The 14,528-nt window shown below is 40.6% G+C and overlaps 1 protein-coding gene across 1 annotated transcript; it reads left to right on the top strand.

Annotated features, from left to right (window-relative positions):
- The first annotated feature begins 4,462 nt into the window (after positions 1 to 4,462).
- On the top strand, positions 4,463 to 10,487 carry LOC148693738 (uncharacterized). The gene is made up of 2 exons (XM_088677195.1): positions 4,463 to 5,897; positions 10,417 to 10,487. Exons 1-2 carry the CDS (start codon positions 4,475 to 4,477, stop codon positions 10,485 to 10,487), a joined length of 1,494 nt encoding a protein of 497 aa, XP_088533321.1. The 5' UTR covers positions 4,463 to 4,474.
- The last annotated feature ends 4,041 nt before the right edge of the window (positions 10,488 to 14,528 follow it).

Below are 14,528 nucleotides of genomic sequence, written 5' to 3'. Positions count from 1 at the left end.
TTTATAAGCAAATATAAAGTCCCTCATTTCCTCTATGTGAGACTCATTCTCACACGCCCCCCATGTGTGATGAGTTTTTAAACCTAATACGTGAACAATACATATTGAGTGACATGACGTGTAGCACTTGTGATGTGTTTCACACATGACCAATCTGCTCTGACACTATAAAGACAGTTGAGGTTTCAATCAATTGACAATAGGAGTAGTCAACTCCTAATAAGTCCTTGCATGAATTCACCCCTCACCGATGTCATCGGACTTTGTCACCACATTCTCAAATATACTGCAATGCTTGTTTATCAGTTTTCTCATTTTCCTTTCTATTTTTGTTTTTGGTAGAATACAGAAACACAGAAATCCACCTAATCCACAAAGTTCGGGGATCCAGGCCACTGAAATTTGATCCAACAGCTAAAGTTATTATAGCATTTAAAGTGAGCCCCTGTTTGTAGCCGTTGAATCAAATTTCAATGGTCCGGATCCTTGAACTTGGTAGATTAAGAGGAAGGGATCTAAAGAGGATCCCTTTCCAGAAACACACTTCCATATAGTCAAAGCACAAAACTTGTATGGCCCTCTACTTGTGATTATATTTCAAAGAAGAAAAAACTTGTGAATATTTTTTTGGCCTGCCTTCCATCCTCAAGTCTAGGGTTTAGCTAGAGCTATAAATTTTTTACTGTTTGAAAAAAGTTCACATTTTTTTATTATAAAACTAATTGTCAATATGAGAAATAAACCAGCTTCTTATAAGTATATATAAAGTCTCTTAATCCTCCGATATGGACTTCACACTCTAAATTATAAATGTAAGAATATGAACATGAGACTGGATATTTTGACATCGGTGGATTAAGTCCAATTGGCATAAAATAAATAAAATTAAAAAAAATAAAAAATAAACCTTATAAGAATTAATAGACTAATTCCTGTTGATGAAGGATTCAGTTTTATATTGAAACTGATATAAGATAGAAAAATACAAGTTGTTTTCTATATGAATTCTAGCTAATAGGGAGGCCTTATGCTCAAAACTAAGAATAGGACTTAGTACCAATATGAGCATTAATATGTGAGAGCAAAATCAACACTCATATTGGTTCTAAGTCATATTCTTAGTTTGAGCATAAGGCAATCTGATAGAGAGGAGAAGAATCAGTCTGCAAGCCTTGTTCCCTGCTTTCATGGCTTCCTATGGTGCAAGTTCTTCAGGTCAGTGAATTGCAATACTTCTATAGATTTAGGTTTTTTATTTTGCTTGGTTGTGATTATTGTAACTTGATCAAGTTCGTGGTTTTAAGGTTTACAATAAGCACATGAAAAAGTTTTTCCAACGGTAATTTTTTGACAACATTTAACTCTTGCTAATTATGACAATTCGTGTTATAGTGGCATTTAACCATAATACATTAGCAACACAATCTGTTCTAATACTATGAAAGAAGTTGTGGTTGTACGGTTGCACCATATAAACTATTGACAATATGAAAAATATTCCAACTTAATATAAATACATGCAAAATCTCTTAATTTTTAACGCGAATTTCCCTCTTAACATCATCACCATCACCATCACCATCACCATCACCATCACCACCATGCATGTTATCTATGGAAAGTCATCCGACAAGAACTTCTAGATGGACCGAGTTTTTCAATGGTTGTGAAGACAGTATCCCAAAGGATCTTTCTCACCGAATGGAGATTATTGATGTTATAGTCAATGACGACCAAATAGGTCACTAGTTTGTGGATGAAATAATTGCCTAAATAATTAGTGAAGTCGTTGCGTGTGCCCCAATTTCACTATGAAGTGGTGTGGTGCTTGAAGTTTATGAAGGTATTACACACTGTTGAACTGAAACCAAGAATTAATGTTGTATCATATTATAATTGAGTTGAACTAAACTTAGCCTAAATCATTTGGAATGAAATGTGTTTGGACTAATGGCTAGCTAAAAGGGAATTTATTAGGGGTTTTTGAACTTTAATCTTTGAAGAAGATTAAAATTCAAGAAAAATCTAGTGTTAGATTGAATATTGAATTTAGTCCTCTAATGTGTACTTAATTCAAATTCATATTATATTTTTGTTTCAATATTTAATAGATATCTTATTTAATGTGTAACATCCCGTCCCAAATTTCATTTTAACGTACTTGGAGAATTACGATTATACCCCTAGTTCGTTTTTATCCCATAAGTGTGTGTTGTGTGGTGTGGTGGGACCACACACACTCATGCACTCTCTTTTCTCCCGGGATTCCCTCCCTCATTCCCTCACTCTGTCTTTCTCTGTCTCTCTCTCTCTCTCTCCCCCGAGCCCATTTCTTCTTCTTCTTCTACACACAGACAACACACACATATACTCAAACCTTCACCAATCCAGGAACCAATTACACCATTGAACTCGTGAGGTTGTGAGGAGCACAACCATACCAATTCCAGGTAAGAATTCGAACGTTTTCACGTAGTTTCAACGAGGTCCGATTATTGCACTGTTCATGCAAACCTAAACTAGTGTGTTTTTGGAATTTCTAAGCTTGTAGATGTGTTTGTGAGGTCCCAAGGAGCTTGGGAGTGGTTCGTTGGGTGAATTTGGACGTCGGGATTGTCCTGTGCAAAGTTGGCCGAACTTGGATCGTTGTTGTAGGTGAGATTTCATGGTTTTTAGGCCTTAAAACTAGTCTAAAGTTGTTCTACTAGTCCTAGGCTTCATTTTGGTATAAAGAACGTGAAATTTGGTTGAAAAACGAAGGAGAAAACAAGGTTTGAAAAATTCCCAGTTTTCCGGCGACGGCGCCGGCGACGGCGACTGACCGGAGAAGAAAGGAGAATATTCCGTTAAGTTTAACGGAATATTCCTAATGGCAGTGACGGCGTCAGTTAACGGCGTCAGTTAAGGTTAACGGAATATTCCGTCAGGTTAACGGAATATTCCTGACGGCGTCTATTGACACCGTCAGTGTGCAGTGCACGTGACTGCGCGTGGGGGCGCGTGGGTCAGTGACTGTTCAGGCGCGTGGGGGCGCGTGCGTGGTCCAAAAATTATTTTAAAAATATGGGTGTGATCCTGAGGTTGTGTAGATCACATTGGTATATTCAATTGTCCATTTTGAGCAATGTATGAGAAGTTATTACGAGAAGTTGCTTAGGTGCTTTTAAATTAATGTTTTCGTAACTTTGTTGCGTATAGGTGATTCGTTTCCCGAGGACGAACGTTCACATTCGAGGCAGGGGGGCTACGACCCTTCTAATTACCAGTGAGTGGGCTTTTGTTTTCCGTATATACCTATATACATTTAAATTCCCAGAAACAGATTAAAAAGAGTAATTGATTTATGCCATGCACTTTATTATTATTACTTATGCATCATCACATGCATTAGTAGCGGCATACATATAAATAAATGTGTATTTGGTACTGTGGACGCACAGGTAAGTGCCAGGTAAGCGGTATTCATGTTGTTATGCAATAGTAATTTGAGATGTTTAGAGAGCTCATAATCTGCACCCCCGGTGTTAGTGCTCCCGCCCAGGGCCAGGGCACAGTCCTTCACGTGATGTTCACCAGCACCACACGCTCGCCTTGGATCCAAGTTAGGTGCAAGCCTTGTCGGACAGACTACATTAGGTGGTTCCGACTCGTAGGTGACCCGCGATTATTCGCACAGTCTTCACGTGATCGTAGCACTAGAGCGTATATATTACACCCAGTCCTGTCGGACAGACTACATTAGGTGGTTCCGACTTGTGTGCAGATTCAGATGTTGAGTTGAGATTGGAGCTCTATATGCAGCGGTACATGTCACGTTAGGTGACTCCCGGCTGCCAGTTTATATGTGATTGATGTGAATTACGCTTGAGCATTTACATTTGATTATGAGATTCTGTTGTGTCATATTCTCAAGCATGAATGGCATATTGTGAGCATAAATGGCATATGTGGAGCATGATTGACATACCTATACATACGTATATATGTTCATTTTCTGGGAAGTATACAGGTTTTACGGCGAGGGGTTAGAATGTATTTTGTTAAAGAGTTTTCAAAGAGCTTTGTTTTTTCCCACTCACGCTTTTGTTTTTGCGCCCCTCCAGGTTCTAGTGGTCTAGCAGATTCAGTGGTTTATCCCAGAGGGCGTCCCGGCAATTCTGACAGACACTCACCATTGTAGGGTCACCTTCGGGTGTACATATGTCGTATCTTTTCTTTTTGGGACTGTTGTAGACCTGCTCTGAATTGTGTCTCACATACACTAGTATTATGTATGCTATTAGGTTTTTAATTATTCGTACTTTTATATTACTATCTTAATAGCTTCCGCACGCGCACATGGTTACGTCACCTTCGTGTGACGGCCAGCACGCCCTGATCTCGGTCGGGGTGTGTCAGCTTGGTATCAGAGCCTAGGTTTGGCAGTCCTGTGTCTTTGTGAGTATTCTAATAGTTGGTGTCTTCTGTCAGAATCATGCCGCCTCGTCGGGAACCACGTCGCTCAGATGAGCCTAGTTTCCCTGATCTTACTCAGTTGGGGGAAGTGATTGCTACAGCCCTTCAAACAGTGATGCGCCCTCCCCAGAGGACTCCTCTGGAGACTATGTATAACCTGAAGTTGGATAAGTTTAAAGGTAACGAGGGTCATGAAGGCGCAGAACGTTGGTTGGAACACATAGAGAAGACTTTTCGTGTGTTACATAACCAGGGGAACCTTCCTATGGAAAGGTGGGTTGAGACAACCTCTTGGTTTCTGGAGATGGAGTCTGCAGCTTGGTGGGAGCAAGAACTTCGTATGTTGACTCCAGCTCAGAGGACCGATTGGAATGTTTTCAAGGACGTGTTTCAAAGGAGATTTGTACCCCCTGAGTATATCGACCGTAAGAAACAGGAATTTACTGAGTTGAAACAGCGAAAGATGACGGCTAACGAGTATTATCGTAAGTTCACTGATTTGTCTCGTTACTATCCTGATGTCGCTGGTAATCCGGCGGAGATGCTTCGTCGTTTTCGCTTGGGCACAAAGAAGAAATGGCGTTCTATGGTGACTACTACTCATTGTGAGTCCTACCAGGAGTTCTACGAAATACTATTGAGGGTTGAGGACTCAGAGAATATGTCAAGTGATAGTGACGAAGAGAAAAACGGCAATCAGAAGAAAGACGACAAAGGAAAAGGTCAAACATCGTTGGGGCCTCGCCAAACTCAGAACTTTAAAAGGGGTGGTGCAAGTTCAAGTTCGTCTAGTGGTGGTTTCAGTACCTCTGGACAAGGACGTGGAGGTAGGTTTTATGGAGGTGCTCGAGGCCAGAGACAAAGTGATGGTGGCCGAAACCGACTCCCATTTTGCCGTAGATGTAATAACCGACATTTCGGCGAATGTAGGCGTGGCAACGGTGCTTGTTTCACGTGTGGGCAGATGGGACATATAGCTGTGAATTGTCCCCAGGGTCAGCAGCAGAAGCCGCAGCAGACCTTTATGCCGCCACCTGCACCGATTCGGCAAATCCAAGGTCCGAGTAATTATGGTCAAGCAGGTAGAGGTGGTGCCTATCATTATCAGGGTGATGCTGTTCCCTATGCCCCGGGACCGTATCAATACCCCCAGGACCCGTATTCACAAGGTGGTTATCCCCCATATCCCAGCAACTACATGCCGTATCCTCCAGCTCCAGTTGGTGGTTCTCAGTGGTACCAAGGAGGACAATATCAACAGAGTGAGAATGCCACTAGTAGTGCAGGATCTTCGAGACAGATGGGTCAGCCCAGTCAGGGGCGTGGAGCTCAAGGTCGCGGTGTTCATGCGAGCAGAGGTCGTGGAGGACGACAGCAGGGCCAGGGGCGTATTCACAATATTTCCCTGCAGGATGCTCAGAACAACCCAGACTTGATTATGGGTACGTTAAATATTCTTGGTTATTTTGCTAGAGTCTTAATTGATTGTGGAGCTACACATTCCATTGTTTCTCATACATTTGCTCAAGTAACGCAACCTCGCCCCACACCTCTAGGGTACGATTTAGAATTCGCTATGCCTAGAGGAGAGAGATGTGTCGTAGATTGTATGTACCCAGGATGTCCAGTGATAGTAGAAGGTGTTGTTATGCCCGCTGATCTTATCCCGTTAGATATTGTCGATTTTGATGTGATATTGGGCACAGATTGGTTGCACTTCTATCGTGCCAACATTGATTGTTACGGGAAAGTAGTTACGTTTCACCGTCCTGGATTACCTGAGGTTACTTTTGTGGGTGAGCAGAGTAGGGTAAGACATGGCGTTATATCGGCTTTGCGAGCGAAGAAGATGTTGTCTAAAGGTTGTCAGGGGTATCTAGCTCATGTGGTGCTAGAGGAGACCGTTCCTAGCAGAATTGAGGATGTGAGAGTGGTTAGACACTTCCCTGATGTTTTTCCTGAGGATTTACCGGGTTTACCCCCGGATCGAGATGTGGAGTTCAATATTGAGTTGCTTCCAGGTACCAATCCTATTTCTTTAACTCCTTATCGTATGGCTCCTGCTGAGTTAAGGGAATTAAAAGTGCAATTACAGGAATTAGTGGATAAGGGATTTATTCAGCCTAGTACTTCACCTTGGGGCGCTCCAGTGTTGTTTGTGAGAAAGAAAGATGGAACTTTGAGGCTGTGTATCGACTACAGACAATTGAATCGGGTAACGATTAAAAACCGTTATCCATTGCCTCGTATCGACGATTTGTTTGATCAGCTGAGAGGTGCTTGTGTATTTTCTAAGATAGATTTGAGGTCTGGGTACTATCAACTGAAGATCAGTAGGGATGATGTTCCTAAGACGGCGTTCAGGACTCGTTACGGTCATTACGAGTTTCTGGTTATGCCATTTGGGTTGACGAATGCACCAGCAGCTTTTATGGATTTGATGAACCGGGTATTCCAGCCTTACCTGGATAGATTTGTCATTGTCTTCATTGACGATATTCTGGTGTATTCTAAGTCCAAAGCGGAGCATGTTCGACATCTTACTTTGGTGTTGAAGAGGTTGAGGGAACACCAATTGTATGCTAAGTTTAGCAAGTGCCAGTTCTGGTTAGATCAAGTCGCATTTTTGGGGCACATCATTTCTGCTCAAGGTATTCTTGTTGATCCTCAAAAGGTTGCAGCTGTGGAGAGTTGGGAGCAACCACGAACCGTCACTGAGGTGAGAAGTTTCATTGGTTTGGCGGGATATTATCGGAGATTCGTTAAGGATTTTTCGGTGATTGCCTTGCCACTGACGAGGTTAACAAGGAAAGACGTTAAGTTTGAGTGGAATGATAAGTGTGAGCAAAGTTTTCAGCAGTTGAAGCATTGTCTTACTAATGCACCTGTTTTGACACTTCCGGACGATAGTGGTGATTTCGAGGTTTATAGTGATGCTTCCTTGAATGGTCTGGGATGTGTATTGATGCAGCATGGTAGGGTGATTGCTTATGCTTCGCGGCAGTTGAAAACCCATGAGACGAATTACCCTACACATGATTTGGAGTTGGCTGCTATCATCTTTGCGTTGAAGTTGTGGAGACATTATCTTTACGGAGAGAAGTGTAGGATCTTCACAGATCACAAGAGTCTTCAGTATCTCTTCACCCAGAAGGAACTAAATCTTCGTCAACGGAGGTGGTTGGAGTTGCTCAGCGATTACGATTGCACGATTGACTATCACCCAGGTCGTGCGAACGTAGTAGCCGATGCACTTAGCAGGAAGTCACATGGCCGTATTAATGCGTTGTACGCTAGTCGTATTCCTCTTTTGGTGGACTTGCGTGCTACGGGAGTAAGGTTAGAAGCAGAAGATCGAGAAGTGGCATTACTTGCTAATTTTCAAGTTAGGCCAATCTTAGTTGATCGGGTGCTTGAAGCTCAAGTAGCTGATGAACAGACTCAAGAACTAATTCGAGCTCGAGATCAAGGAAGGAGGCGAGACCTCAGAGTTCGTGATTCTGATGGCATGTTGATGTTAGAGGGTAGAATGTTCGTGCCTAGTAATGTGGATTTGAAGAAGGAAATTCTCGATGAAGCACATATCTCGGCTTATGCCATGCACCCAGGGGCAACTAAAATGTATCATTCCATTCGACCATTTTACTATTGGCCGGGTATAAAAAGGGAGATAGCTGAGTATGTGAGCAGTTGTGCTGTTTGTCAGCAGGTTAAAGCAGAAAGAAAGAAGCCGTTTGGATTGTTGCAGCCGCTTCCCGTTCCAGAGTGGAAGTGGGAAAATATCACTATGGATTTTGTGTACAAGTTGCCGCGTACACATAATGGCTTTGATGGCATTTGGGTGATCGTTGATCGGCTCACTAAGTCGGCACATTTCATTCCAGTGAGAGAAAAATATTCTTTGAGCCGGTTAGCAGAATTGTTTATCTCAAGGGTTGTAAAATACCATGGTGTCCCTGTAAGTATTGTCTCGGATCGTGATCCACGATTCACATCGAAGTTTTGGGTAGCTTTTCAAGAAGCTTTGGGTACGAGACTACTTTACAGTACGGCGTATCATCCACAGACGGATGGACAGTCCGAGAGAACTATTCAGACTTTGGAAGATATGCTACGAGCATCGGTGTTACAGTTCAGTGATGCTTGGCACCAGCGGTTGGATTTGATGGAATTTGCTTACAACAACAGTTTCCATTCGAGCATTGGCATGGCGCCATTTGAAGCCTTGTATGGTAGATCTTGTCGCACTCCGTTGTGTTGGTCAGAGGTTGGCGAAAGAGTCTTGGTAGGTCCGGAGATTGTCGAGGAGACTACTCAAAATATTCAGGTAATTAGGTCTAACCTGAAAGCAGCTCAAGACAGGCAGAAAAGTTTAGCAGATCGACATGCTACGGACAGAACGTATAAGGTCGGAGATTGGGTATTTCTGAAGCTTTCACCGTGGAGAGGTGTTGTGCGGTTTGGAAAGAAAGGGAAGTTGAGTCCCAGGTACATTGGACCGTACACGGTCACAGAACGAGTTGGTGAGGTAGCTTACAGGTTGGAGTTGCCTCCGGAGTTGGCTAAAGTGCATAACGTTTTTCACGTGTCTATGCTCCGACATTATGTTGCCGATCCGTTGCATGTGATACCTCCTCAACCGTTAGAGATAAATCCAGATTTGACGTATGACGAGGAACCGTTAACGATTTTGGATTGGAAAGAAAAGGTTCTGAGGAACAAGACGGTGAATTTGGTGAAAGTTTTGTGGAGGAATCACTCAGTTGAAGAAGCTACTTGGGAGACAGAAGAACGAATGAGGGATTTGTATCCTAGATTATTCTTTGACCGTTAGGGGTGTAATTAGTTATTTTGAATTTCGGGACGAAATTCTATTAAGGTGGGTAGGTTGTAACATCCCGTCCCAAATTTCATTTTAACGTACTTGGAGAATTACGATTATACCCCTAGTTCGTTTTTATCCCATAAGTGTGTGTTGTGTGGTGTGGTGGGACCACACACACTCATGCACTCTCTTTTCTCCCGGGATTCCCTCCCTCATTCCCTCACTCTGTCTTTCTCTGTCTCTCTCTCTCTCTCTCCCCCGAGCCCATTTCTTCTTCTTCTTCTACACACAGACAACACACACATATACTCAAACCTTCACCAATCCAGGAACCAATTACACCATTGAACTCGTGAGGTTGTGAGGAGCACAACCATACCAATTCCAGGTAAGAATTCGAACGTTTTCACGTAGTTTCAACGAGGTCCGATTATTGCACTGTTCATGCAAACCTAAACTAGTGTGTTTTTGGAATTTCTAAGCTTGTAGATGTGTTTGTGAGGTCCCAAGGAGCTTGGGAGTGGTTCGTTGGGTGAATTTGGACGTCGGGATTGTCCTGTGCAAAGTTGGCCGAACTTGGATCGTTGTTGTAGGTGAGATTTCATGGTTTTTAGGCCTTAAAACTAGTCTAACGTTGTTCTACTAGTCCTAGGCTTCATTTTGGTATAAAGAACGTGAAATTTGGTTGAAAAACGAAGGAGAAAACAAGGTTTGAAAATTTCCCAGTTTTCCGGCGACGGCGCCGGCGACGGCGACTGACCGGAGAAGAAAGGAGAATATTCCGTTAAGTTTAACGGAATATTCCTAACGGCAGTGACGGCGTCAGTTAACGGCGTCAGTTAAGGTTAACGGAATATTCCGTCAGGTTAACGGAATATTCCTGACGGCGTCTATTGACACCGTCAGTGTGCAGTGCACGTGACTGCGCGTGGGGGCGCGTGGGTCAGTGACTGTTCAGGCGCGTGGGGGCGCATGCGTGGTCCAAAAATTATTTTAAAAATATGGGTGTGATCCTGAGGTTGTGTAGATCACATTGGTATATTCAATTGTCCATTTTGAGCAATGTATGAGAAGTTATTACGAGAAGTTGCTTAGGTGCTTTTAAATTAATGTTTTCGTAACTTTGTTGCGTATAGGTGATTCGTTTCCCGAGGACGAACGTTCACATTCGAGGCAGGGGGGCTACGACCCTTCTAATTACCAGTGAGTGGGCTTTTGTTTTCCGTATATACCTATATACATTTAAATTCCCAGAAACAGATTAAAAAGAGTAATTGATTTATGCCATGCACTTTATTATTATTACTTATGCATCATCACATGCATTAGTAGCGGCATACATATAAATAAATGTGTATTTGGTACTGTGGACGCACAGGTAAGTGCCAGGTAAGCGGTATTCATGTTGTTATGCAATAGTAATTTGAGATGTTTAGAGAGCTCATAATCTGCACCCCCGGTGTTAGTGCTCCCGCCCAGGGCCAGGGCACAGTCCTTCACGTGATGTTCACCAGCACCACACGCTCGCCTTGGATCCAAGTTAGGTGCAAGCCTTGTCGGACAGACTACATTAGGTGGTTCCGACTCGTAGGTGACCCGCGATTATTCGCACAGTCTTCACGTGATCGTAGCACTAGAGCGTATATATTACACCCAGTCCTGTCGGACAGACTACATTAGGTGGTTCCGACTTGTGTGCAGATTCAGATGTTGAGTTGAGATTGGAGCTCTATATGCAGCGGTACATGTCACGTTAGGTGACTCCCGGCTGCCAGTTTATATGTGATTGATGTGAATTACGCTTGAGCATTTACATTTGATTATGAGATTCTGTTGTGTCATATTCTCAAGCATGAATGGCATATTGTGAGCATAAATGGCATATGTGGAGCATGATTGACATACCTATACATACGTATATATGTTCATTTTCTGGGAAGTATACAGGTTTTACGGCGAGGGGTTAGAATGTATTTTGTTAAAGAGTTTTCAAAGAGCTTTGTTTTTGCCCACTCACGCTTTTGTTTTTGCGCCCCTCCAGGTTCTAGTGGTCTAGCAGATTCAGTGGTTTATCCCAGAGGGCGTCCCGGCAATTCTGACAGACACTCACCATTGTAGGGTCACCTTCGGGTGTACATATGTCGTATCTTTTCTTTTTGGGACTGTTGTAGACCTGCTCTGAATTGTGTCTCACATACACTAGTATTATGTATGCTATTAGGTTTTTAATTATTCGTACTTTTATATTACTATCTTAATAGCTTCCGCACGCGCACATGGTTACGTCACCTTCGTGTGACGGCCAGCACGCCCTGATCTCGGTCGGGGTGTGTCATAATGTCATTACATTAAATTTAAATTTATTATTATACACATTTTAATTCATTAGTCTTATTTTACTTCCTCTAATTAGGGTACCTAAACGTCCGTATTATAATATATAATATATTTTACTAAATTAGGGTACCGAAATGTCCGTACCTAAATATATTGTAGTGAATTAGTGGCACCTAAGAAAATATGCAAAAACATAAGTGTACCGAAAAATTCCATACCTAAATATATGATATTAAACTAGTGCACTAAAATGTCGGTACCTGAATATATTATATTAAACTAGTGTACTAAAATGTCCATACCTAAACATATTATACTAACCTAGTGTACTGAAACATTCGTACCTAAATATATTGTAATGAATTAGTGACACATAAGAAAATATGCAAAAACATAAGTGTACCGAAAAATCTCTAGGAAGATGTTTTCTTATATAAGATACTTGTCATAATGAGAACTAAAATTTATAATATTTTCATAAAATTTAATTTATAAACACCATAAAATTATAAATAAAAAAGAGAGACATTGAATACATAGGCGGACATTAAATACAATCTAGGGACTAAAATCAATTTTTAATCTTGTATAAGACATTTTTCTAAATTTCATCTTATTTAAGGATTAAAATCTAAATTTCTAAATTTATTTTACACTCTTCTCTCTTTATGCGCTATCTCTTCTTTCTTTTTTTCTTAATATATGTGATGTTTTTCACAACGGATCGAGGCACCCACAACAAGTTATGTACACATACAATATTATTAACCTTAACTAGATATATACTACTCACAAATGTATGTCATATATAGATTTATGTTAGTCGACACCTGATCCAGCCAAGTAGACAGATACAATTACCTCTAGACTGTTAACTACATTGTGAAAGAATCAAAGGACAATGAAGAATTGAGAAAGATGAAGAATTAGAGAGAACCTTCAGAGAGAAAAGAGAGATATATTTCTGTATTTTTAACAATGATTAACCAACTACATTTGTAAGTTGAAGCACCTTATATATTGAACAGTACATGCTTACTTAAGCACAAAGTAACTAATTAACTAACTAACAAATCACCTAACCACCTAACAAACATTCTAACAACTTAGGCTGATATGACTATCATAAAGAGATATCTGTCTTCATAGACGAGGTAGTACATAGTGTATTGAAATGTACGTACTAAAACTTTGTTGAGTACTTAATAATTTTCTAAATTCTGATTTGATTTAACATAATCAGTGTTTAGCACTACTAATTATCCACGATTCGTTAACTGGGATAATACAGTGGTAAAACAATTATGTTTAAGTGAGATTATAAAATGGAACAAACAGTTCTTTTCAGCCACATGAAGGTAAAAAGTATGCAAAAAGGTAGTGGACATAAGGACAAACATCGTAATTATTTTAGATGCATGAATTATGTTCCTGCACCTGCAACTTATTAATTATTTTGATGTGAATCAATAATGTGCCTGTTTCAAAAGTAGTTCCGTTCTTCATTAATATTTTCTTCTCTTTCTGCTAAGGAAAGTAATCCAGCTACGAAAATTACTCAAATAATAAATTTAACTACCACTCCATCTTCTGTTAGGAGTATAAGAATGTGTTGTTAAGATGTTGACAAGTGTCAATAGATTAGGAAGTTAGTTACAAGTCGTTAGAATGTTTTTTTTTTTTAATAAACGATATTATTTATATTAAAAGAATAGAAAAGTAGGCTAAGTTTCATAATAGGCTAACAATAATGTGGTTTAGATTCGTCTTCAGCGAGAATTGAATCTAAAGCCTCTCCCTTACCAGTAAAGAAGAATACTTCTAGACCGTAGTACTAAGTAGCAAGTTGTTAGAATGTTAACTTAGCTTGTAAGCTAACATAGATAAGTATATAAGCTAACACAGATTAGTATATGTCATTTGTAATGGTTGTATCATTTACTCAAGATTAATGAAAGTGAATCATTTCTTAATACACAAGAAAGCCCTCTCTCTCTCTCTAAGAACACCTCTCTCTACTCTAAAACCTCAATTTACTTTGGTTTACATCTTTCTGTATATCCCTCTCTCCATATATATCCTTCTCTTTACGTGTGCAGTCTCAAATTGAAAATTTGAATTTCTCATTTGAACCCAATAAAAATAGAATAATGATATTCACACATTTATTTTTGCCTTTCATACATGCTTGTTAATTTTTCATCATTGATTTTCTTCAATTCATTCGATTCGGGACCAAAAACTGAAAGAGGTGTGAGAAAAGCAAGGCCGGTCTTGAGGGTAGCCAGAAGAGATGGCCGCCTAGCCCCCAAGCGGCAGGGGCCCCGAAATTTCTTTTGTCATAAATATTAAAAAATCAAGAACTTTAACCAAATTGATGGTTACCGCGTGATGAAACTAGAGGCTAACCTATTTCGTGGGTGGGAGTTTGATCCCACCAAAAGCATTTCTCTCTCCTTATTTTCTATTTCTTTTTCATCCGTTTTTTAGTCCATCCATTCTAATCCTTTCATCATTTAACCAAAAAAAATTAAGAAAGTAAGCTATTCTATTGGAGCTTTTTTTTTTTTTTTTTTTTTTTGGTTAAATATTCCATTCAAGCCCTAGCCTAGGGTTTTGTAATTCTTTGAGCCTTCCCCTAGGATTTGGATCCACTCCGGACCTTTGTGTCTGAAGCCTCTTCATCCACAAATCAGGGCCGTTTATTGGTGTGCAAGTCAAATCAGGGCCATTGGTTGTGTGTGATGGGCCAGGAAAATGAATTAAAGGAGATCGTTGGATTCAATTTGTCCAGCCCAGATTAATGGATGAGGAGGCTCTAGACACATTAAGGTCTGGAGCGGATCCAAATCCCTTCCCCTATAGCTCCATCTCCCTATCACTATTTCACTATATCACTATATTTGCACAT

The sequence above is a fragment of the Pyrus communis genome, chromosome 10, assembly GCF_041283825.1.
Source record: "Pyrus communis isolate YQ-2024b chromosome 10, ASM4128382v1, whole genome shotgun sequence".
NCBI lineage: Eukaryota > Viridiplantae > Streptophyta > Magnoliopsida > Rosales > Rosaceae > Pyrus > Pyrus communis.
Note: the sequence above shows the minus strand (reverse complement) of the source record. Positions and strands in the feature narration are given on the sequence as shown.

Bases quoted from the DNA above. Each gene is read 5' to 3' on its own strand.
- LOC148693738 (XM_088677195.1), top strand. From the start codon at position 4,475: ATGCCGCCTCGTCGGGAACCACGTCGCTCAGATGAGCCTAGTTTCCCT. The intron at 5,898-10,416 runs GTACGTTAAATA...TGTTGCGTATAG, and splicing joins CAACCCAGACTTGATTATGG to GTGATTCGTTTCCCGAGGAC.